Source organism: Corvus kubaryi, unplaced genomic scaffold (assembly GCF_017639235.1).
Source record: "Corvus kubaryi isolate FWS band 111438036 unplaced genomic scaffold, C.kubaryi_AGA036_p1.0 132, whole genome shotgun sequence".
Taxonomy (NCBI): Eukaryota; Metazoa; Chordata; class Aves; order Passeriformes; family Corvidae; genus Corvus; species Corvus kubaryi.
The window spans coordinates 6,016,463-6,043,234 of NW_024580666.1; the positions used below are offsets into that span (position 1 = coordinate 6,016,463).

General features: G+C 40.7%; 1 protein-coding gene across 5 annotated transcripts in view; it reads left to right on the forward strand.

Moving 5' to 3' along the window:
* Positions 1 to 1,511: 1,511 nt before the first annotated feature.
* ARHGAP28 (Rho GTPase activating protein 28) overlaps positions 1,512 to 26,772 on the forward strand; it is a 73,584-nt gene continuing 48,323 nt past the window's right edge. For 2 of the 5 annotated variants that reach the window (XM_042031056.1, XM_042031063.1), the window contains exon 1: positions 1,522 to 1,806. In XM_042031056.1, coding sequence (XP_041886990.1) covers positions 1,676 to 1,806 — 131 coding nt within the window. In that variant the 5' untranslated portion in view covers positions 1,522 to 1,675. Of the gene's footprint in view, positions 1,807 to 26,772 lie in introns of all 5 variants that reach the window. The other 3 variants (XM_042031092.1, XM_042031070.1, XM_042031066.1) reach the window with 3 other exon arrangements.

Sequence of the window (26,772 nt, forward strand, 5' to 3'; positions counted from 1 at the left end):
ATATGATCTGGGTGCCCTGGGAAGCACATTGTGCTTCCAGGGAGAGCTTAGAGCCTTCTCCTTCATTTCTAACATCTGTACATGGCTGCACGGAGGCTCCCAGAAGGGCTCCATGCTACCATTTAAGCAGCCATGAATTTATCCTGGGCAACCTGGCCTTAAAATTTTTAATCCAGGATATCTTAACAGCATTGCAAGAGCAGGCTAAGAGGCTCTGTATGTTCAAATATTTATGCTTCCTGGGTGAGTCTGGCAAGAAGTGCTGCCAAGTGTACCTTTATCAGTGTCCTATGCTGGCTAATTTAAAATTAACTTGGGCACTGCCTACATGAGTCGCAGCAACGTGTTTGACCGAAACCACTGTGTCCCAGTTCAGGGGGAAGGTGGAGGTGAGAAGAATCATTTTATGATTCAAAACCTGAGCTACTTCACCAGCTGCAGAGACTGACAGTGTAATTTAGGTAGCTGTATAGCAGTGCTGGAGAGAAAACCGTGACTCAAGGGAGATGCAAAAGAGGAGACCAGCAAGCATTTTGTAGAGAACCTGTGCTCGGGATGCCACCAGCAGCTGTGACAAAGGTGCATGGAGGCTGGTGTTTCACACCTGTGCTCACAAGGTGCTCAGAGACCTGTGGCCCACTGAGTAAAATTAGGGACATCCTTCACATGATTTCACAGGCAGGACAGTAGTTTTCAGGAACTGCCATTTACCAGAAACATTTCTTTTTTTAAAAAAAACCCCAAACACTGAAGAAGTGGGAGAGGAAAATAAAGGGATGTGAAAATTTTCTCACTTTGTCTACAGAGCTTTCTCTGAGTATTATTCCAGAATAGGACCCCGAGGTTTTTTCTTGATTGTCTCCTTTTGAGTGAAAAGCACTTAATTAATGTAAAGGGATCAAGTTAAATTATGAAAAAATGTCAAGCATCTTGGTGTGCATTTATTTGCAGTATTGCTCCAGAGGAACACACACAGTTGTAAAAGTAATTCACTCATTTCCCAGTGCCTTTTTAATTATATGCGTGATGCTTTAGTAAGGCATCATGTGCACAGCCATATCAGGCAAAATGAAAGCTTAATCTGTTTTCAGGAGACAGCTAGTGCACTTCCCTGCTGTAGAAATGATCCGGCATGTAGGAAATCACCGCTCCCGCTCCTTGGTGATTTAATGGGAGCAGAGCCCACTCGGTCCCTGCATCCCTTGTAAGACGCCCTGCTCCACCAAACCTTGTGCTGTGTTTGAGTAGCGCTCCCCACGCGGCATAACCAGCAGATAGTTTTACTTAGACAAAACTAACTCAGGAGCAGGAGGAGTATCACAAAATGTGCCGTTAAAAGGAAACAAAAAAAAAAAAAAAAAAGAAAAGGTAAAAAAAAAAGGAAGTGGAGAAGTGTTCGGGGAGGAAGCGTTCGATGCAGGACTGCAGGACTGTCTCAGGTTTCTCGTTTCCTAGGAACGTAGTAACTTCCCCGTGGGTAGTTTGTGGGCGGTGTTTTTGAATATATGCTAATTCAGCTTCCCTGACAGGGAGAGGAGCCGTGTCCCGGTGCCACAGCTCTCCTGACAGCCGGCAGTGGCGAGCGGCTGCTGCCGCGCCAGGCCATGGGCTGGTGCTTGTGACAGAGCCACTCGCCCTCCCGGCAGTGTCACAGCAGCGGGGCCGGCATGTGCCTATGACCATGGAGATGAAGGACTCGGGCAGCGTGGTGCTGACAGCCTACCATCCCCACAGCCCGGCCAGGATCCCGGGCATGGAGCAGAGCTTTGTACAGGACATCCCCCCCAGCCATTCGCCCACCAGCAGGTAAAGCCTGAGGGATGGGGACCGGTGCCGTGCCCTGATGTTTTGCCAGTGTTGGACGTGTGTGTTGCTGGCTGTGTGTCAGCCTGAGAGCATTTGCCGAGTGCTCGGACACTTCAGAGCACTTTGCTCTCGGCACATTTCTTGCGCCCGCCGGGGAAGTCATTCAGCCCAGGGTTGGGACGGGGGAAACAGGAGTGCTTATTTTAAATCTTGTAAGTCAACAGATCAGGCCAGTTTCCTGCCCAGGATACTGAACAAGACCATCCCCACGTAAAAAGGCACGTGAATCAGGCTTCTGCTCAGGTCCTCTAGGAGTGTATTGCCAAAAAGTGAGGCGGTGGGACTGGCTAAGCTTGGCGCTCAGAAAGTTGATTCTGGCTTTGGTTTAGAGGATTATTTAATTCCTTCTCTGTTCGCTCACCAGGTCAGAACCGACCCGTGTGCTTTTTTCTGTGAAGTTGAGGTTGCTGCTTTGCACACCCGCATACACACAATGGGAGACTGCATCGTTAAAGTCTTAGTCTAAATAAGAAAATTCCTTCGTGTTGCAGGAAACTAAGTATTGTCTTAATTAATGCAGTCGTGTGTATGTTTACCTTCCTGCCTTGTAAGAATACATGTACTTGCACAGTTCAAAAACAAGCGGTTTGAGCAGTTTCAGTATTTTAGAAAATCTGATCTTTCTCCTAAACATACATGTCTGAGTTTTGCAATTTTCTCCAAAAGAAGTGGTATAAAAGTTCATGCTGTAAAAAGTTGAAGAAAGTAGGAAATCTTGCATTATGGCTTGACTGAGAAAATAAGAACTAAAGTCTAAGGAAACAGCAGATGACATTATCCCCACGAATTAAGTCTGTGTCTTCTCTTGATAAAAATAATGATATTTACTTCATATTGTTTATTTATAGCCCAATAGCTATTTTGTTTTCAATGTCATTATTTAGATTAGCTGCATCATCCTGTTCCTTGTGTGTTTCCCTGGCTGTCTCATAAAGATAACTCCTTTGTTCTGTTAAACTGCTGTTTGAGCGCAGTACCAAAATACATAATTACATGTTGAGAAAAGAAACAGAGTCTGGGCTTTTAGACGCAGTAAGAATGGCATTTGCTACTCAAAGCAGGGAGCAGTGGTTTGGCATTGGGTTACAGGGAAGCATGCAGTTTCTTCCCCTAGGAAGAGCACTGAACTCAATCTCCCTTTAAGTTTGTGAGCAACAGAGATGTGGTGTTTTGCTGTTTTTCTTTTATATGTGCTAATTGTTTTAAAATGCATTTGAAACTTAAGCTCAGAGTGTATGAGGGTTTAAATCACACACATAAATCACATGCATATCACCTACAAAAAGCAGAAGTGCCAATTACAGTTCCTGAAAGTAAAAAACTAAAGCGGATCCTGACATTTTGATTAAGAACATATTTTGGAAGCTCCTGCCATGAGGCAAAGCCGTGTGTCTCTCCATGTCTACATATGCATAAGATTTTGGTGCTGTCTCCCCTTTCTTGTCCTCAACTTCCTGCAGCTGTCTAATAGCAATAGCCAAATTCTGCCATATGGGCAGTCAGTGGCTGGCTGAGTTTCCAAAGCCTGTTCAAGAGAGGGATTTTATTAACCCAGCATGAAGTCCTCTGGAATGCAGAACCCATGAAGACAAATGCACTGAGTGTTTTAGCAAATGGTAAAGTAGGCTCTGGCTTAATCCCTATTTCATCTTCTAAGAGCTCTTTCCTGGACTGCATTTTCTGTATAGTTTCCTCTGCAGCCATCCTAATGCAAGAAGTTTTATTATAGATTCTGTCTGGTGTTCCTTGATCCCTAAGGCAGCTACCCACACTATGACATGCTAACTCCTTAACTCTTAAGGAAAATTATTCAAAAAAGCATGAAAAGAACAGATGTGTCACCTGTTTTTTTTTGATAACAAAAACAGTTGGTACTCAGAACTTGATTTTCCTCTGAAGTCAGATGCTTCAGTTACATGTAGCTCTAATGAAGTCCGTACTTGAGATGTTTATCCATGAGAATAGAATCTCTCTTGGATATTAGCCTTTGATTTGATAAACTGCTGACCAGTTCTCTCTCAGCTTAGGAATCAAGATACTTCATTTTCCTTCCTCTCCTCAGAACATTTTGCTTGCTTTAGAGTGATGCACTCTATGTCAGAATATCTCCACTCACCAGAGCCAGGCTTGGAGGTGTCTTCCAGCTGTTTTCTCTTGCAAAAACTTACTCTTTGAAAACCTTCTAAGCAGAGTTTTCTCACAAAAAGTGGAACCTAATGCAACCTCAGCCAGCATTTAACTGCACCACACCCCACCATTTAAAAAGACATTGATAAAAACAGAAGGAAATATTTAAGTAACAATCATAAGCCCCTAAACAAATGAGTAATCTTAAACACTCTTGACAATCCAGACACACATCTGAGAAGCCCATGTACATGAAAGGTTAGACCAGTAGATGCATCAGACCACTTGGACTCACGTCCATGCACAGCTCTCGCAGGGCCAACCAGGCTGGCATCCTGTGCGCATTTCTAAAATACACTGACAGCATCAGGGTCAGCGTGAAGTACAGCAGCTGCAAGGATTTTCATTCATAAGCCCAGTGGGTATATAACCCATCATATGTTAGGGGATAGCAGCTGGTGGGCTGTAAGGAGAACAGGAGAAAATTTGCTTTGGTTGCTCTGAATGGAGGATGCATCAGTGTGCAGTGAAGGATGGAGAATTCATAGAAGTAATGAAGAGGAGAGTAGAATGAAAGTTTGGCTGCATAGTGATGCCATCACCAATTTGCAAAGGAGAATTCTAGCTTCCAAATTTACTGTTGGATAGCATCAATAAAATGGTTAAGAAAAGGGACCACAGATTCCACCCATCCTCCAAAACGAGTTAATTGAGGGACTAAAGACAGTGATACTTAAATATCTTTGCCTCAGTTATCCATATAGTTCAATTCTATCTTCTGCCATTTGTTGCATCTTGAAGACTTATTTTACCAGTTCTGTACGTGGGCTGGGGTGAGCCCTGAAAACTGCACTGTCGGGTTTCCTAGAGCTCCAGGAAAACCGTCCTTTAATTCTGCTCATGCAACTAGCAAGTTCTTTTTCCATTGCTCTCATGGGATATTAAGGTCTCTTTCCTTAGCTTGCCATCTGCTTTTATGTGCATTTTATATGCATTTATATTACTCATATCTTTTTTCTTTTATTTATTGTTTGTGAGAATGAGGTGTTGGGGAAATCTCTGTTTTGTTTGCTTGGCAGTCAGGCTAGCTCTAAAGCATACAAGTATAGTGGGAAAGATTCCTGTTCTTGTGGCAACTCCATTACTGTTTTTTAATCCCATTTATTAGAAAACAGATGTCACAAGTACCAGTACAAAAGAACCCAAAATATCACACTATCCCTGTCAATACAGATCCTGTCTCAGTGCAAAGGTGAAAGTGCTGATTTATATTACATAATGGTCAGCTTTGGCATCCTCGTTTCAGAGAATGAAAGACTTTGTAGTTGTGCACAAATACTGCTCCTGGATTATATAGAGGAAAAGTGGGGCCATGGCCATATGTCTTCCTCACATCCCCTTTCTATCCTGTTAGGAGTAGCTAGGAGGAGTTATTCCTGTGCTCAAAGGAAACAGGCATGACCTCTATGCCAAATGGCCAGTGAGCCCTCTAAGGTAATTAAGCAATTAGGGGAAGACAAAGCATTCCTAAGTGAGTCATGCTCCCGCTTTCCTTGACTCCAGTATGATAATTAGTGAGTTCCTCAGCCTGTTTGCTACCAGCACATCAACCAGCAAAGAACCCATTTTCACTGCAGTGAGTGGCTGTCACTTATGTGTGCATGAAATAAGAAGGGAAAGAAAAAGCAGGTTCATGGGGTTTGTTCCTGCAGAATGGGGTGAGAGCAGCTTTTAAAGTGCACATCAAGCTTTCTATACATGGAATAACCTTCTCAGTCAATAATCATGCAAAGAGCAGCATATATACTACCAAACCAAGGAGCTTGCTTCGTAGGTAAAGGACAAAGTAGATGTCAGCACCACTGATCTACACAGCCAAGAGTCCCTCTCACCTTCTTCCCTAGTCAACTGCAAGTCTGGTACTTCCAGTTGTTTCAGAGAAATGCCTTCCCAATCCCTTTATATTCGGCATGTCTCCTTCCTCCTGCTGTCAGGGGAGTGACTTTCAGGCAGACATCACTAAATGGTAGAGTCAAAAAAAGAACAGGAATAATTCCTATATTGGTTGAAAGATACTGTGTGGGTTGAGTTACCTGCTGGCAACTTCCAGGATCCTGCTCTCCAAGCCTAAGACTTGCAGATTTGGAGCTGATAGTCAAGTCATTACACTGGACAAGAATGACACCAGATTGTTTTGTAGGATTCATTCCTCCTTGTCAGCCCCAAGATACTACAGATTTATGTCAAGGTGAGGTAAAGTGTCCCGAAATAATTCCCTGGAAGGAATACAACTGAAGGAAGAGTGTTTATGCACCAAAATTTGTCTTGTGACAGGAGGAGCTATGTCAACTGTTCAGGTTTTATCCCAACAGAAGCAGATTTTATCACACAAAAGCAAGGTCTATATGCCCCGAGGCTGGGTGATCTGGGTTGGATTTCTGTCAGTGCTGATTGAGCAGCTCCCCTGCTCAGTTGTACACAAGTGATGTCAAGAATGTCTTCTTAGTGATGCAGGATAAACAACCTTAACTATTTTGGATGTTTATCTCACTCTATCATAAACTTCCCCAGAAGACAAAATAAAAATCTGGCTCCTTTTCCACGGTAAATCTTGACATGACTTGGACCTTCTGCAGTAACTTGGACTCCGAAACTATGAATTTAGAATTTTAAAATGTACTAAAAGTTGTGTAGAAAATCCCACAAATCAGTAGCCAAGAAGAGTCAGCATTGGCACCAGCTGGGCAAAAAATAAATTTTGTGGAAAAAAATAACCCTTTTTACAACTTACAGAAGTTTTCTAAATACGATTTTTAAAGTATATTTTTATAGATGCTAAGAATGATAATTCTTAATAAAATATTTAGCAGGAGGATGCATATAAATAAGTCAGACAATAGTAGATACGCTTTTCCTGTAGGTTTTAGAAATACTTACAGCACATCCTCTGGGAGCCACACTGAGGAATGTAGTATTTATAGCCAGCTCCTCATGTTATGGTTGAAACTAGAGTTGGCTTCTCTGGTTTCTTTTTAGTTTGGTGCTCCTGCTGCTCTCCCTGGTACCTCCATATGTAGAGCTAATGAAGAACATCTGGCGCTGTTCCTTTGATCATTTTGTTTGGTTGAGCATTTAGCCAGCTGCCCCATTCATTTTTAACTAAGTCACTTATCTCTGATTACATGAGGATTGGAGCTGCCTGCAAAAAACCAAAGAGTAGGACCTGAGAGCCCTGCATGCCCTACACAGACATGTTCAGGTTGCATCTGGCAGCCTGACAGCACAGGCATAAAAAACTCCCAGGAATCCACAACCTTAGTGTTACTTTGGTTCAGGAGATCATCGTAATTCAGTGCAAACGTGTGGAAAATGTGCAGAGGTGGCAACTGCAAGACACAGCTATGGAGTACTAGTAAAAGTACTTAGCTAGAACAGTATCTGAAAAGCATCTGGATAGCGCTGTACAAATATAGAATCACATCCTGAACCAGTGTGGGGTATCCACAGCAAAGTCAATGTTAGTCAAGCTAACATCCTGGATTTTGGCTAACCGCAGAAGAGCAACCCTTTGACCCCCTCCAGTGCTTAGCTCCAGCAGGCCAGGCAGCACAGCAGAGCAAGCCCAGCTGGCAGCACATCTGCCAGAAAGGCAGGACCATGCGCTGTGAAGCCTTCAGGTACCACCACGGTGGGTGCATTGAAAGAGCACAGGAGAGGTACCCAGAGAATAGTGCCCAGAGTCACATCCCAAGGTGGTGACTGAAGTTAGGCATCCTACCTGGTATTTTGGCCTTCCTTTTCCTGCCTCCTACTTTCTCTCTCAGTGGAAATTGACTCACACCACCCTGATCTCCCAAGTCCTGTCTGAGTGCTAGGGACTCAGAACAGGAAGACAAAAAAAGAATACATGGGGGTGGGAAGAAGAGGGAGCAAAGGAGCACAGGAGAAGGACTATATTCCTATATATTACCTGATTCTCATCCTTGTGTGCAAATAAAAGGATCTGGAGTCAGAAAAGAAATAACTCACAAATGTTGTTTTGTAGTTGGGCAGTTTACAGCTGGGCCTCAAATCCCACCAGACACATGGGTTTTGGAATGGCATTTAGGTAGAGATTTTGAAGTCAAAACATGAAATGGTTTAAAAGACATGTTTGAAAAAGTGCCCTATTACCCTGAAGGACTATTTCAGCAGAGATCAGCAGAAGTGCTTGAGTTGGCATCCCTTGTAATTAATGCGAGGAAAAGATTGATGATGTGTGAGGGATTCCTCATTTCTGTAATTCATTTCTTCTCCTACCATATCTTAACTTTCCAGACACTGTCAGAGTCTCTGAGGAGAGTGGAATAAACACTGGAGCAGGGAGCCTTTTATCAGCTTGTTCATTTAAAGACAGTTATGTGTCTTACTTAGGATGCTGTATGTAATACTCAGCTACTGTAAGTCTGTGTGATTTTCAGATGCATAAAATCATCCAGTTTAGGATGTACATATGCTGTTTAGGCAGAAGGCAGCTGAACAAAGGAGAGACAGAAATCTCTGCTACTCAGTATTGCTGTTAATGAATTTCCACCTGAGGACTATACAAGCCTTTTTTTAAAAGCTCTTGGTTGCAGAAGGTCCTCTGAGCAGATGATGAGCAAAATAATGACCATAAGGCTTTTTGTGGAGGGTAGAAGAGCCCTACCAGAGAGAGACAGAGGAGAACAAGTGTATACCAGAGAGAGACAGAGGAGAACAGCTATCAGATGTGGAAGTCCAGCTGTGTTGACATCATTTACCAGATGAAAGACAAGTAAAGCAAGAGACGAGCCAGCGAACTGTGTTTTAAACACCTGTGCATGAAACCTCAGGATGTCAGACATCAGGTCACTCTCACAGTTTACTAGCAGAGATGGAAGAAGCTCTAGAGCTGTAAGTCTTCATATTTTACTAGAGCTAATAAAAAAATCCCTAGCTTCCAAATGTTCAGACTTGAGAAGGGCATAATAAATGTATAAAGGCCTGAATTTGACTCATGGAATTGTAGGTTCCTTGCTAACTACACTCCTGCAGAGTCTGCAGATGGCCAGACTCTGAGTTAGTCAATGCAAAGTACAGGTATGGCAGTGGAGAGCCTCCTCACCCTCAGTTTCTCTTTCTCTTGCTAATGAAAACTCAGAACAAAATAACACCCAACCTTGTTATTTGGCCCAGTGATGATCATACCTAGTGGGCAAGAAGGAATTTAGAAGTGATTTCGTGCATAGTGCATTTTTAAGGTTAACCTTAGTATAAGAACAAGAACTGGATAGTTATAGCATGAATTAGTCTTTTTTTTAATTCTAATTTTAAAAAAAGGTCAATTATAAATCATGCAGGGAAACATCAAGTGGGCTATGAGCGTTGTTTATACATGTGGACTGAGTTAATGGACACTTAGGTGTAGTAATGGAGGTTTTTTCAAGTCATCAGAACTCACATCTTTTTGTCAATAACTTTGCTTACAGGGCATGATCTGATTATGCTATCTCCTGTCTCAGGTCAGGCTGACTTCTTCAACAGCATTCTTGAAGAATAGGACATCAGTATGAAGTCTTAGATAATTAAAACATAACGGTGACTAGGCCTATCTTCTTTTTGCAATACTTCCCTCCTTTACTCAAAAATATTTTGAAAACTTGAGTTCTAAATATTTGTATGGATGTATTAGAGATTATTATAAAATCTTTGGTGCAAATACAGGTGAAACATGGAGCAGGGAAGCCTAGGGCCTTAGGGCATTCTCTGAAGTTGTTTTCCAAGCTTGGCTGTCCTTGGCCATTTCTGGGCCAGATGGTGCCCATATCATGCATGTGCAAGGAAGTGAAAGGAAACAGTGAGTTTTTCCTGATGAACAGAGACAAGGGAAGCCTTTGTACTCAAGCTGCAGCAGGATTTCACATTGCAAGTGCTCACTTTTGGAGAGAGGGTAGGAAGAAGGAAGCCAGGACAGCCTTCCAAGCAAAGGAAAGAACTCTTTTAAATACATGGGAACCTTTTGTCACCTGCTGAAACAATAGTGTCTGCCTCATGTAAGGTCCTTCTTACATCTGCCACTCAGAGGTTGCATTTCACTGTAAGCTCCAGTGATCTGCTTCAATCCTTTGATGCTGTCTTGCTTGCTTGCTTTCTTCCCTCCTTTCTTTCAATTAGAAAAAGCAATTAACCCATGAGAATCTAGCATTACTGGTAATGTGAATTTTCTGGAAGTATTCATTTATTCTAATTTACCTGTGTGTGTAAAATATATGCAAGACCATAGATGGAGCATGAATCTTAAAGTTACCCACATGTCACTGACGATTCAGAGTATGTGGCTAACAGAATTACATGTTCCAAAAGTCAAATATTAACTGGAATTTTCTTCAAGCATATTTGTTTAAGCCATCTGTTACCTCTGACAAAGAGTAGCAATTAAAAATAAACAAACAAGAGAACCTACTACATCAATTTTTGAAAAGCCTTTTTCATCATACGGGACCTCCATATTCTGTGTTTACGAAGCACACCACATATTTTTGGGAGAGACATTGATTCTGCAACTATTTTGTGTGGTCAAAATGCATTTCACCCTTAATGGGCTCCATCTCTTATGCCTTTTTTTAACTACTGAACTTGTTGTATAAGATTTAGCTAGCCCTGCCCTGAAGTTAACTGTGCCACACTCAACAATGCAGTAAGATCACGCAAACCAAACCAGCTTGCTTCAGTCTACATGAACACAAGTAAATCTGCAGTTAATTGCCTTACATGTCATGCAACAATGAGTCACTAGTTTTAAGTAATCGTCCATTTGCACATGGAGTTTATTGTCATAGGATGTCCTTGAAGTCTCATTTTCTCTTTCCAGATTCAAACATGGGGTATGATATTCATGTGGATAACAAGGATGCCTATAATTAACACTATTAGTGCTAACAAGAATTCTAAAAGATACAGTTAAGTTGTAATTTTCAGAGGTTATCTTCTCCTACTTACATGAAACTTACTGAAGTAAGAGAGATGTGTATTGCTTTTTTATTTCACAGTCTTGGTTTTTTTTGCTCTCAGACACAGGACACTGGATTTTGTGCACTACAGTATTTAAGGCCCAGCTGTAATATCTGTATTCTGCTGAACATCTGCATTACAGGCAAAAAAGAACCAAATAAAGCAATGAAAAAAAAATGTAAAACCAAAGAGGTTCAATCTGACATCATATGGTTTAACAGCAAGGTAATAAATCCATGGCTTTAGTGGATATCAAGATTACCACATAATGATTGCACACACAGGAATTCAGAACATACTTTTATGGGGTGACTGCAAGCAAATCTGACCTCCCTCTGCCTGTGTCCAGGAGCTGTATGGCCACGTTAGCACAGAGCTTTGCCCAAGCCAAAAAACAGCCATGGTGACGCGCTACCTCAGCTGCAGCGCTTCTGGCCCTGGGGAGCCTGTGTCCAGCCCACTGACACGACTGTAGGAAACTTGAGGGCTGGAATTCAAAGTGTTTAAACTAATGCTTCAGGACTGATAAGGTTAAAAAAAAAAAGGGTATGTGTTTTTCTGAACAGGCCACTCTGCTGATTAATAGGTTAGGCTGGGTATTTTCAGGTTTAGGCACATAAACAAGTATAAAGTTACACCGCATTTTTCTCAAATACGTTGTGTCCTAGAGGGGAAGCTTTACTCAACTTACTTGAACCATAGCAGAATATCTTGTTCTTTTGTGCAAATCAGGTTCCTACCAGGGAAAAGAGCATGAAAAAGGAGTGCTGCTTGTGATATTCTTAGAAAATCTTATTGACAACAGTATGAAAGTATTCATCATCTGAATCCCTGTAGACTCCAGCAGAACAATCAAGGGTACAGCAGGGTTCCAGAGCTAGTTCTGATGAATAAATTTAAAGAAGATTATACATTTTTGTTAGGTTAGATTTTTTCCCTTTAACTTAGGTAATCCATCTGAAGAGTAGAGTTCTGATCTTCTGGAACAATAGACCTTAAAAAGTCTTTTCTTTCTTAAACAAGACGAAGGCCAGTCAGCATCTGAATATCTATTAGAGTCTCCTTTCTAATTAAATTTCATCAGCTGGATCAGAAATATGATGATGTTCAGAAATTTCATTGATCCACATTCAAACACTGTAAATAAGGTTTATAACCTTTATTCTTCAGCTGTCAGTTCAGCCTTTGGTTTCTGAATCATTTCGTGGCATTGATCCAGTCCTTCCGTTACACCAAAAAAGACACTGACCACTGAAAAAGTGGGTGGAAAAACATCATTCAGCAGTCAGCTGGGTATATCTGCTGAAAGTATGTCTGTAATTTTGTGAAGGAGATGGTGTTACTAAGAACAGATTGGTTTCTGAGACTGCCTTGAACCCAGCCAGCTGTAGTTAAACCCTCAAAGGCTGACAAAGTGCATTCCTAATTATATCAGTGGAGTGGATGGCTAGATTAAGTTACCTCCTTTGAGACTATTGGTGACAAGTTTCCATCACTGGGATAGATTTTATATTTCGTACAAACTAAGGGGACCTCAGGCTGTGCAACAATAGGAATGACTCAAATGCTGACATGATACACATCTGTGGGCCACCCTAAAGCCCACAAATAGCCATATCCCATGAATTCCCTGGACATAGCAATAACATTTGATAGACAACCTTTGAAGACTTTGAATAAATTCAAACTTAGTATGGGGTTCATCTTTGAAATGAAGTACAGCAGTTTGCACCGAGTACCATAAAAAACCAGGAAAATCATAAACAGTGGGAAGAGTTTTTCTGGTATCTTTAGAGAAAATACATATTTATGGCTTTGGCCATCTTCACAGGGTCTTAAAACATTCACTGACGTCAGTATACTTAAGCAACTGGTATAGCTGAAGATAATAAGCTCAGTATTTATTTTTCTGTACTTTTCTATGCTCTATATTTAGTTAAAAATATAATACCACTTTTCTGTAATTTTTAACTACCTATAAAATGAATAATACCCTATGATGTGATTATAGCAGACCAAACTTATCATTTCCTGAAGATCACTTGAAAGCAATGAGTAGATCTCAGGGATAAGCAATGAACAACACATCCTTACATACAGTGAGAGGAGTGACATATTCTTATAGAAGGGGAGGAAATCTCTTAATCTTCAATTTCAATTTTATATTTGATTAAAAGAGTTTGCTCACTTTGCAAGACTGCTGTTGTGCATTTTATATTTGGGAGACATAAGGAAAATTCCTGTTTGCTTGAGCTGACATTTCTGCCACTGTTGTCCTTTCTCACACCTAAACCATGATATCTAAAGCCAGAGAGACAACGCAGTGCTCTGTACATGACACCTGGAAAATCCTGTTTAGAGTGAGGTGCTATGATGGGCTGATCAGATAAGTCACTCTGGAGAAGAGTTTGTTTTTACTGTTGAATCGTGAAGGCTATAGAGAGCTGAATCTTTGGATTACAAATGTAATTGACATCTCACCACTCTGAAAGTCAGATCTAGAACTCCTCCTGGTGACAGTAGGCATTGGGCTTGCCTCTGAAGATGTCCTGTGTCAGCATTCTGCGACTAACTCTGCATCTTCAATACATGTTGCAGTTCTTTTTGTCATTTATCCTATTCATTCCATTCTCTTGTTTAGAAACTCCTAAATTCCACACAGGGATGAATCAGTTATTGAATTTCTCTGAAATTACATTTCTATTGAATCCACTTTGGACTTTGGTGAAAAACAGTAAACTTAGCCAAAAGCTACTGAGCAACACAGGAAAGATAATTGAGTGTGGCAATTCTGTAATGGTCACTCATGATGGAAAAACTTAGCAAGTTCAATGGGATATTTTTCCTTTTAGATTCATCACAGTCACTTTTTTGGATGGCTCTCAGAGAAATATACTTACAAATGGAAATATCACAAGTTAGCACTGGACCCCAAAATCCAAACAAAACAATGAAGCAACACAGACTTTCCTTCCTATTCTGATTGCATCACTGGAACCACTGCCTAATAAGGGGATTTTGTTTGAAAAAACTTCCTTCTTTGTTTTTTTACAGTGCTGTGTGTCTGCATTCCTGTTCATTTGTATGCTTGATTAGCTGAAATCAAATACAATGATGCAGATCTCCAAGCAGCTATAAAAACTCAAAGTGACCGATACTAACAGAAAAAAAATATTCTACTTTGCAATCTTCATGACAATTGCTGTGCAGAAAGCAAAAGGGCTGATGCAAAATCATCTATGTGTTTTTCCTTCATCTTATTTTGTCTTTTTGTAAGAGAAGTTTGCTTTTTAGTGGACTTCAAATAGTCTTGTGAACAGGTAACAAAGGATGCACTGTTTGTGTCTCTGCCTCATACACAGCTGTCCTCTGGCCTGCAGCTTGAAAGAAACAGCTAGATTTTAAGAAATTCTGTAAGTATTGGTTGTGGGATTTTTTTCTCCTACCTATGATAGTCTGTGTGCTTTTGGTATTACTTTTGACTTTTGCCGAGTTAGTCTTCTGTGGTTTTGGAATGAGTCCTGTAGATTTTAAGAACAGGGAAGGTATTTTGGTTTTTGTAGGTGATGATGTATCTTCTAGAAATGAATTCAATTGATTCTGATTATAGACATCAATTGAAATAAATAGAAATATCTATCTATATAATTTTTAAGTGTGTAAGATCAGAAGATTGGTGGAGATTTATGTCGTCTTATATGTATATTCAGAAAGTATATCTTATGTAAAGATAAAATTAAAAAAATACGTTGCGCATCCGAACCTTAACCAAGAAAATTTCCAATAATTAAAAGAATCTAAAGGAACTTAGGAAAAAACCTCAAAATTTAATGGTAAAGTGGCAATTAGTTAACAAAATAAGAAGTACATAAGTAAAAAAGAAAACATCCTAAGATCTACTTTAACAACTATCATGCAAATGCCTCTTGCTATGTAGTTGAGGGATTTTTTCACTTTTGCCTTGTTGTCAACAAAAACCTGGCTAGTCATTCTTTGAAAATGGGTAATATTTGACAGCATTAGAAGAGGTCTTGTGGCATAGATACACTTTTCCATTACTAAGTAGTAAAGTGAAGGATAGACTAAAACCATGATGAAAGTAGATGAAAGCTCATGAGAATTCTTTAGCTGAAGCTTATTCTTGAATTTAGTGTTTTGTTTTGATGTGGTGGTTTACTTAAATTACTGATTTAATCATGCACTTTTTGAAATCAAAGTTGTTGAAAAGTTCTGTGATCGGATTATGTGGAAAAGAAAGCTTGTGACTAGAATATTGAATAGGGATTGTTGAAATTGTTACTCAGAAGTCTGAAGAAGTAGCTGAAACACACGTAACTGGGCATTTTCACAAAGAAAGCATACAAAAATACACATTTTGTAGCAGGTGTGATGGCAGAAGTTTTTTGCAAGGTCAGGTCTGTACATTTCTTTGATGCAACCCTTGAAATGCCCCAAGGTCAAATGATTTACTATTCTGTATTTGAGTTTTGACTGCTATCCTATACAATATGTAAATAGGAAAGTCCTGCTTCCCTGGAAATTATGATAAGTGAGTAGCTTCTTGGTTAGCTGTGACCTCATGCTACTATCCAGTGTTTGCCTAACAAAAATGAAATTAGCTTATTTTTCATGAAAAAAGCAATCAGATAATATCTTGAGTGGAAAGCCTTGACTTAGGCACATGTACTGTCTGTGCCATAGAAAATTTTATGATTTACTGTATTTTCTGATTTACTATATTTCTAAGTACTTTGAACATTTTTTGTTGTATGGGCTGGTTCAATCTTGTTGACAAGATAACTAATGAGAGCAACTCTGTGGCTCCTCTCAGTTGCTGTGGCTTTCTAATTTTCATTGGACACAAACTTTATCACAAATTTATTCTGAGTAGCACTTGCCCCGTGTTTCCTGCAAGGTTTGCTAGGCTTGATTGACACATTATTAGTCATATTCTGTTTCATTTAGAAATGTTCTATACAAAACTGTTGGGTTGTACTTTTTTCACAAATGGACAGTTAACTGTATTGTCCAGTTGCTCCTGACGGACAAACTCAGGTGATTTCTAAGCTTGACTGTGGGATGTGCCGGGGGTGCTCTGGGGTTCTCCTGACTATTTTCCCAGCTAGTATCATTGCCTCAAAGTATTACAGTGAGGCCAGAAAACTTTACCTGACAACGTTCAGAACTGCAGCTCTATGGCAAATCTATGGACAGCAAGTGTAGGAGAACCAAAGAAAAACCTGCCCATACACTCATGTACCTCCTGGAGCTATAACATCTATGTGGGCATTTCCTGGAGGGCACTCTAGCAGACTCGTCAGTTAACAAAAGCAAAATGCCTTGGTTTTAGTTTGTTCCTTGTTTGATCAAAAGTTCTCGTCATATTCCCACCATGTCCATACTGTCTGGTAGTCAACTATCCCCAAACTACTTGCATTCTTTCCTAGTCTATTAGGGCTCAAAATCACAACCAAGTTGTGATGACAAATAAGCTGCCACTTACACTGTGAGCTTTTATAACCACCTGGGGACTTGCTCTTAGTGCATGGCTAATAAAAAGTAACTTAACTAGGCTTTTACTTCTTTCATGACAGAATTACTCTGAATTATGCCACATTTGCCATGGACTAAACTTTCACATGACAGTTAATATAGCTCGGTTGCTAATTAGGAACTTCTCCAGCAGTAGCAATAACATTATTTGTCTTATAATTATATTCATCTGAAACTCCTTTCCCTGGACCAAAAGAACTCCATAACTACACCTAAGAAAATATTTTTCTTGGGTGATATATAGATAAAAAATAAAGAGGCATTACTGCTTTCTCCAGTCCCCACCACTAGCTTTTGAGATAGGAAAATCTGTTTCTCAAAAGTTCTAGGCTGTGGTAGTCAACTGTCAGCTCCTTACATAACGACACAGCAGCAGGAATCCTCACTAAAATTATTATCCAGTGAAGTTTAATTTATATTGGCCAATTCACTGGCATTATCATTCATCAGGTCAGAATCCACAGCACAAATAACTTTGAGAATGAAAGCTCTGAGAACACGTGTTAAATTCATCTAAAATTTCTCTCCAAGGCCAGGAGAAGATTAATGCAGGCATGAAAGCAAAGGTCTGGCGCCTCCATCAGCTCCTTTTCCAGTTGCCTGGATGCTAAAATGATCACAGAAATTTCCTCTTAAGTCTCACTGCACAACCCACACACACGCACAGCTCCAACAAAGCGATGACTTGCAGCCTGTGCAAAAATACTCCTAACCTGCCTGGCAGCCAGCTGGCTTGCCCTAATCCAAGCTCTGAGCCTCAGACTTGAGCCCAGGGTGCTCTGTCTTGAGAGTCAGCAGTGCCAGCAGTGCAGAGAAAGAAGCACGTGTCCCACCTCGGCTGGAGACCATGTCCTCCCTGCAGCAAAGTGGCTCCAGCTAGGACAGCTTCCAGTTGGGCAGTGCTCAATTTCAAAAGCATCCATGTAAAAAACTGGCATCTGCACAAATCACAAGTCTGAGGAAGTTCTGGACATAGTTGTAACTGTGCTGGAAAGAAAAAATGTGGAAAGCCGTGAGCTTGTTTGAAAAAACAAAGCAGCAACTAGAACTTGATTTTTTTCCTTCTGCCTCCTGGCAGGTGACCTCAGTGGATGCATGAGTGCTGAGCACTGCATGGCAGCATTCTCACTTCAGTTCACTTTGAACCCGGTTTACAAACAGGCAGAAAGCTGCCTTCCATTTTTCCAGCTCAGCCATCCTACCTGCCCCCATCCCCAAAAAACCTCAAGGCATTAAAATAACCTCTGATGCAGGCACTGATTCTCTCAAGTGCAATAGCACACTCAACACATGTTTGGAGAGCTCATTAGAGGACAGAGTCAGCATTTTCCTTCCTTCAGCAGCTCCAGACTCCTGATGGTCCTTTTCCAAGTACTGATGATTTAAGTTGAAGTTAAAAACAAGCAGCCGCTTTCCCAACTCTTGCTTTAACTCCATACTTGAGAAAAGGTGATAAGGGGCAATTTCAGTACCTTCCTTCCTCTGCAAGTACACATGAATTTTTTTATAGAAAAGGCAAAGCAAAAATGGAGAGAAAAGGAGAGAGAGATTAAAATGCAAACAAAATAACTTATTAATATGGCAAAGCTGACATAATGCCATCTGGTTTATGTCTGGTCCCTATTTGGAGCTTGATCCTGCCGGGTACTTAGTGCGCAGGCTGTTCCCTACAGCACTCTCCAGAGCACACTTAATGTTTAAGTGCTTTACTGGATCGTGGCCAGTGTGCTGAGCACCTCAAAGGAATCAGACCTTGCTTAATTTTTCTGGTTTGTCGGAAAAACTCTTTCCAGCTCTGAGTCCTGGCACTTCTAAGTGAGATTTTTCCTTTTCAACTCCACTCCAACACCCATACTTTTTCTTCTGAATAGTCAGTTCCAAGCAGGATTAGACCACTGGTTGCCCACAGTGGAAACTCCAGAATAGACCACTGGCTTCTGAGGAAACTCCAGGGGACAATATTTTTGCTTGAGCTGAGGTGCTGCCTAGAGTTATTCAAAACTCCTTTTGCTCAGCCAGTGAAAAACTTCAGCTATAGAGCAAAAAGGAGAGTGTGTAATAAATTCTCGGGCATAGTCAGCATATACTCCAAAGGGGCAATAAGCTGTTAAATCAAATCAAAGAAATCCCTAGTAAACCAGAATTCGTGGTGTGTCTGACAGCACGCACTACATTAAACATCTCAAGTCGATAACTCCAACCCTGGCTGTCAACATGATGTGCAACCTCCGTGCACACAGCTTCCATCTCTTTCCAATAATAGTGAATCTTTGCGAAGAGCTGCTGTAAATTACAATTACTAAGCAAATTTTCAAATCTTGTAGCCAGATTTGTAACTAGTCTGAAGACCGTGGTGAGAAAGGAATGATGAAACAAGCAGAGACACTTTTTGCTGTCGTGGCAAATCTGCTCAAGGTTTTAGTTTCAGGGTCAGGCTGTGTAATTCCTCTATCAGCTGATCCTTAGTGCTTTAAAAATCCTTGAGGTGTACACACTCACTGTGGTGTGGTCTCTCCTGTGCTCTGCACACATTTGTGCATCCATGCATGTGTGTGGGTGTGTGTGTGTATTTGGGGGGGGGGTGTTTGTCACGTGCAGTGCATCAGCTGTGTTGCTGAAGTGCAGACACCGAGCATTTTTAGCCATGTGGAAAAACACACTCTCCAGGAACACCATGTCTGCTCCTCTGCCCCCTGCTCCACTCTCCACTTCCACTTCTACTACAAATTTTTACCAGCATTGCAAACGTCCGTCTGTCTTCAAATAGCTGATATAATCTCTAAACAGCCAGCCAGAAAGAGAGACAAAAATAAAGGAAATACTTACCTCTTTTCCTCAGATATAAGATTAGCCTAGGGCCTGAAAAAGACAAAAGTGTAGTCCTGGATCACTGATTGGATTAAATCTACATATGTCTATACCCTCTGAGGCTAGAAATCATTCTTCACTGGACCAGAGCACTATGCCTCATAGGGCCCAAGAAGGCAGCTTTAAAATTGCCATGTAATTGAGTATGGGAGCATCTCTGACTTTTTGTTGTTACTGCTGTGCTTTTCTTATACCCCTAACTTTCTGAGTGTATCTAGTGAGAAAGAAGCAATTCTATCACTGAAATGTAGCTATCTTAGGGATATAAAATGACATTTTCTGCCTGAAGTGCGATCAGGACATGGCTAGGGAGCACAGCACTCTGCATGGGCACAGGTGGGCTGCAGGCTACTGATGGTGAATAGTAATTTTCAGGGTAGCTAGTACAAAGGACAGCAAGCAGGAGGTTTTTGCCTCTGACTCACACCGCCAATTAATAATAATAATTATTGTTATTATTATAATAATAATATTAATACACAGCAACATTTTCACAGCACATGGAAACAGATACAGTAAGCACGGGTGACATAAGCAGCAGACTGAAATTTCATGAGCGCTGTAAACAGAGCTGGGTGTATGCTGGAATTTGTCCAGAATACTAGACACAGCACTGCAGCCCTATCAAGAAATGGATTCTCATGGGAATTCCTGGCAGGTCTTCTGCACCCCCAACCAGATGTTGGTGGGGCAGGGAGTAAGGGGCATCTTTATCAGTTAGTGCTTGTATGTATCCTGTGTGGGTGACATTGCCAGATTTCACTGCCTCCCCTTTACAACACGTGCTTCTCCCCATCAGCCATAACCCACCACTAAGTTACCAGCTCGTGTCCTGTAGGACATAAGTGGCCCTCTCAGCTCTTAGGAGGTCTTGTGAAACACTTGTCCATTGGACCATCTGAACACCAACTGCCTGCAATTACATCAGCTGGCAAAGGAGAGTGTTACTGCAGTGTTGGCAATGTCGCCACAAAAGCCTTTTTGAAACACCATCTTTTATAAAATATCTTGAATTTTCTGCCTCTTCGATCCAGAACTTTCTATTAGTTTGAATCAACAATTATCTTCTGCCTTGCCGGTGCAAAAAAGATCTGCCAATGACCAATGAAACCATTGGTGCTGGGATCAGTAGCAGCTGTTACATGAACAACAGGGAGCTGAAGAGCTTTGCTGCAACAGTGTTGCAAGAGGAAATAACTGTCAGATAATCATCTTGTAGGACTCCATGAAACCTGTGACATTGTCACATGGCTGGTGTCCTCCTCAAGCCTCCCAGCTGGGTTTGTGCAACTGTGAGAGGGACTGGGAAAGAAAAGCTGTCCTGAAGTGCTATCTATCTATCCGTCTATCCATCTATCCATCTATCCATCTATCCATCTATCTATCTATCTCTGTTCATGGAAACCATGGGTCCAGGTATATCTTGTTTGGACAGTGCTGTTGAAGCCAGAGATTTCTCGATGTTGAGGAAAGCCTTGATCTTGAAAGCATGCAGGAACCCCATTCAGACTTGGGAAGGCATTTGCGTTTGACGAGGAGCATGCCCATTTCCCAGTGCCTTTGCCAGCCTGAGTCTCCAGTACCTTCAGTCATTCAGACCTGCACAATTAAAGGGAAAACACCACTTTCAGCAGTACTAGCCATGGTCTTTGTTTCTTAGGTGGCACTGACATGAGTTTGGCTGCACTGGGTGTGCCAAGTGCTGATCATGGTGGGCTCTGGGTCTCTGGGTTGAAGTCAGGAAAAGAGATCGGTGGCCTCAACTGCAGTTAATGCCCTATGGCAGTGGTAATAGTATTTTATCTACTTTTTTTTTTTTAATCTCATACTAATATTTTCAAATATCTTATAATTTTATTTTTATGTTGAAATGTCTGTGATGGAATGGGTAACGTAGATTCTTTCTTTTAAACTTGGTAATAGAAGTTTGTTTTGCCCTATCCTCTATTTCACTGCATTGTACAAGAGAGGCATGTCAAATTCTGCCTCGCTGGCAAGCCCAGTTCTGCTTTCATGTCAAATAATTAGAAAAATCTTAGACTAACCTAATATTTATGGTATACATTGTAATTAGATATGTCTTTGACTTATGTATGTTTCTGTTTAAAGAAACTTATGTATATTTCTGTTTCTGTTTGGAGATGGGCAATTTGTAATGTATTGAGCATATTCAGAGTCATAATTGTATACAGAAAGCAAAAACTTATTTTTTACTTTGTCTATTTATGTCCAACAGAATTTTCAGATGTGATACCTGTTTAGTTAGGGATTTTTTAAAGTCCTTTTACTGGAACACATTTCATGATTTACAATCCTGCTCAAGTAATACTGCTGATTAAATTAACATTGCCTAATAAGTGAAACTAGTAAGGTATTTTCTCCAAATTAAATCCGTGCCTTTAAGGAGAAGCAAAGTGATCATTAGAAACTCGGCAGAAACCTACCCCAGTTCTTAAAATAAAAGTTATTGGCCAAATAGGAATCTGGCCGTTACTTCTGAAGTTACGTTCGTGAAGAACATCTGTTAATATAAAAATATCTTGATACATTACAGTGGTTTAGCTGTAGTTAGCGCAGAAGTACTTGGTTAACATCTAAGGGAGAAAGGAGAATAAATGTCTTACATTTGGCAATCAGTAAGCCAGGGCTTTTACCCATTGTTTGGCTTTGTTTGGGTTTAAACAATGTTCCTCTGTTTTTGCTCAAGCTGCAGTAATCCTTCAGCTCTTGATGTCATGCATCCTGGGTTTTCTATACTCTTTATAATAATCTTTGAACCCTCAGCCCACATCATATGTTATGAATATTCTTGTTTTGGAGTAGAGAGGCAGGCAATCATTTTAGACTGCAGGAACCCTACCCCTAGCATTTCCCTGTGCGTCAAAGACATGGAGCAACATCAAGTAGATGAAGTAAAAGAAAAACTAGTTTGAAAGATAGTTTGGGATGAGAAAAAGCAAAAGGGGGGAAGATCAGAAAAAAAAAGATTGCTTTTAAGGACCAGAATTTCACTTCTTTTGAGGAGTAATCCAAACCATACATAGAAAAGCCTCTTCAAGGCACAGTGGGTTCATGGTCTAAGCATGGTTGGATTCATGGTTGAGGGTTGGAACATGGCTCAGGGTTGATCTAGATAATCTTCAAGGTCTCTTCGAACACAAGCTATTCTGTGATTCTGAGGTTCTATGAGTCTGTTGTCTGGCTGTTGGCAGGAATTGGTTCTGGAGAATATAGAAAGTGGTAACATTACAGACAGTCAGCTGAGGTCCTTCTTTCCAGGTGAAAACAGCTTCAGCAATGTCATCAATACTATGGCTTACAACAATGAATCAGCAACATCAGCAATACTAACAAGTAATTATTTTCTTCTTCTTTCTTCTTTCTTCTTTCTTCTTTCTTCTTTCTTCTTTCTTCTTTCTTCTTTCTTCTTTTTCTTCTTGCCATGTGACTTAGAGTGTTTGTTATTCATGTCCTACTCAGTCAGTAACTCTTCTTCCAGACTGTCAGCTTTTCATTTTTGGCCTTCTTGGTAAAGCTTTTAAAGAAATTATGCCTCTAAGGGACACTAAGTGGCTTCCTTAGGGAACTGTTCTGTAAATCTTTGGAATTAGGATAAATAACAGCCTGACTATGATATTGTTTAGTACAAGAAGCAACACAGGCTTTTCTTGGAAGACCTAATTGGAGAATATTGTTAGAAGTCACCTTTGACAATTTGACTGAAAACTAAGGGGGGAAACAGTGTTTGTCCAAAGATCAAAGACCCACCTGAGAAAAACTGTGTTTGTGAATTCAGCACAAAACCCAGCTCCCCCCTCACACAGCTCCAGACACTGTTTCCAGTGTACATACAGCCCTGGCTTACGGCTATCGCAGTAGGCCCTGCAAAACAAGCTCAGTCCCTTCCTGCTAATTTACTAGTGGAGAAGGGTTTTTTTCTGCCAGGCAAGTTCATTTGTCAAGGTGACCTTCGCAGCGTGTGCCGAGTGCTCCTGCAGATAAAGAAAGCCACCTCAGTGTGTTTGTGAAACCCAGCTCGGTGGCCTGTGGGCCTCCTGGGAGGAGGGACATGGGTGTTGCCAAACTAAACCCTTCCTACTCGCACTCCAAGGATTTCTCTGTTCTACAGTTTTCGTAGATAGGCACTGGACGTTTTGCAATCCTTTTATATAGCTCTGTAAACCCTCTCCTCTTGCCTGACTGGTTTTATGCCTAAATGGTTTTGAGGTTAAGTATTCTTTTTTGAAAAATCCCTATTCTGTAAATTAATGTCTCCTAGGCAGAGGTAAGACCACAATTAATCAATCATGAATGTAGGTAGGACATTTCACAGATCCTCTGCCAAAGCCCAGACAGAAGAAGCAGATCTTCAGAGATCTCCTAAGAGAAGGTTTAATCTTCTGTCACATCTGAGGAGCTGATGTCAGGTCTGGACTGCTTGGCCATGAAATACTATTTTCTTTCTATCTACATAGTTGCTTTCAAATACATCACTTATTAAACTTCAGTATATTGCCATTTTTATACTACGAGAAACAAGCCAGATTTGGAGCATGTGTGCATAATGTATCCCAGTATTAATGTAAAATCCAGCTTGGAGAAGAGCCTCTGTATTTTACTCACTACAGCTGGAATAGATCAATATATAGACACTGTGGAAAGAGCAGTCATGTTTCAGAAGAAAACACCACACGGTTATAATCATGTCTGTTGAATTTCTGTGGAATAATTAATCCAATGATAATTATTCCAGTTCCTTCCTTGTAGTTTTATTTTCATGCCTGGCATATGACATCAGTTAGACAAGTCCTTAAAGCTATTCCCCGGCAGCCATGACCTGTTAAAACAGGAGACTGTATTCAGAAGTGGAACCAAAATAAAAGGAACATTTCTTTTTCAAGGGAAAAGAAAGTTTGGGCTGATCAGAATAACCTACAAGAGCATGTTTTGAGCCAAGGAAAAAAATTGGCAAAAATCAGAAAAAGCTGAAACATTTCATTTCAACATCTTCTAAATGAACTGCTTTTTTCCTAATTTATGTGGATTTAACTTTCAACAGAAAAGTAAAACAAACCTCTGAGATCAAACTGTTTATTTTCCTTCCGAAGTTATACAGGAAAAGAAAATGGCTTTGTTTCAGATTAACTTTAAATGAAGAGTTTGTTCAATTACTTGTTTGGCCAAAGCCCTGAAAAAAATCAGTTATTTGCATAGCTAATTTTTTATGACTGGCTGGCCTTACATTTAAATTTAGAAAAAGAATAGCGTGAAACCATGTGTGAGTATTTATCGGAGGTATGGCATTCAGTATATCTGCTGAAATATTCCATCATTATGTCCCATATATGGAATTGGTTCAGAATTACTCTGTACAAACCATAAGACAGAATTCTCAAATATGAATAAAGATGTGGGGCAGGCAGATCTTTAGGGGGACACCTGTGTATATGGGTTCACCACTCCTTATTTTTCATAGGAGAGATGTGATTAGGGCTCACCACTGTGCTGGTCCTGAAAGAGTGAGGCCAAAAAATGATGTTTAGACAGATTTACACAGTTTTATGGCAAGCCTTTAAACCTAAATGCTTGTTTTAAAATTAGCTACAGAAAATACTGTATATTTGGAGGTAAAATATGTTAATTGCAAGGACACTGTAGCTGGAGGGTCGCACTTCCCTTAAATTTAAATGTACTGATGTCCAGTGAGCAGTTATCCGCTTGCAGCATTTAATAGCTCTCTGGTGAGCCTCTCACTGTTCTTCCCCTTTATGGGACTGCAAGACAGACCTCTCAGCCATGGGTGAGCTGAATTGCTCTTTGGAGGTGACTTTCTGCTGGCTGTGGCAAGCAGCATTCTAACTCACACATCCTGGTTCAACACATAACATTAAAAGAGAGGATGCAGCACTTCTTGAAACATGGGGAGTGTTTTAATTGCTGACAGCAGCCAGAGGGAAGATGCACTCATTGTGAATTGCTGCATGTGAGACGACCTCCGTTTCCTCGTCTCCCTTCACAAAAAATTTTTCTTTACCCCACAGGCAGTGAGCCACAAGGAACATGGCTTGAAAATTTCATATTTACAAAATGCGACGATAGGTCACCTTACTTTCTAGGAAAACCTAAGTCACTGTTACTGATTACTGTACAAATTTCATCAGAGACCGACCTCAGGAGAAGGCAATCCAAAAACCATATTTATATGACACAAGGAGAGTAATAGTGGGGACAGTACATCACTAAAAAGAGGGAGATGACATCCTTGAAGGAAGCAGAGAGGGCAGTCTCATGACTATTCAGCCTAGAGGTTGCCTTTGAATGCCTGTAGAAAGTAACACTGTAGAGGTGTTAAGCTGGGATGATATGGACTAGCATCGATTCATAATTCCAGGCAAAGCAGCAGGAGCTTCCAAGCAGTTTTTGGTCACCACCACTATCAGCTGGATTTGTAGCATGAGCACCCCCACAGTCCACTACCAAATTCCTGAGCCACGTTTGCTCTTCCTTGCGGTTTGTCCTTTAAAGCATGACCTCATAGTCCCTAAAAAGACCTACGGACAATGGTAAATTACTAGAAGTTTTCAAAATTTTCAAGGATTTGTGCAATCATAAAAGTTTCCCAGTAGAAAGAAAGGTAACATTTAGTCCAGCTTAAAACACATAGCAAATTTAACTTCAAAATGAACTGTAAAACCAAGCCACTTCTGGTTTTGCTCTTTTCTGACCCTTAGGAAATCTCTGTCTGATTCAGGAAGTCCTTTCCCTTCTCTCTCCTTTGTTTCAGTCTTTTTTTTTTTTGCTTTCTCTGATTAAGTAACAGGGTTTCTTTTTCCTTTATTCTGCTGTAGGGTTTTAGCCATGTCTTTGGAGGAAGTGTAGGATATTAAAAAGCTTATAACCAGCAAGTTAGCTTTTCCTCCTGTATTTCAGGCTGGAGGAATGATGACAGGAATGCTGTAAATTTGACAGACCCGTTTAAGCATTTCAATGCATAAACAAAGGCTTGGTGGAGGGAGTAAAGTTTGACCAACTCAAGAGTTATTTCTTAGGGCTCCTTTGACAGCATTAACTGCCTGTGGCAGGGAATATTTTGCACAGCGTGTTTCCTCATCCCCCAGCTGCAGCTCAAAACTATCACTGCATCTCAAGACTTCACTGATCTTGTGGCCATAACCCAGTTCTGGGCCACTATTCATATAAATCTGGTGAACGCTTTTTTCAGTATTCATCTAGACCCCCCACTGAGCATCCCACTGTAAGGAAAGCAAGAAAGGCTTCCCCATAAATATCTGATTTCTTAACAGCTGTACTCCGGCTCCCTTCTCCTTCCTCTCTAGCTTTGCACAC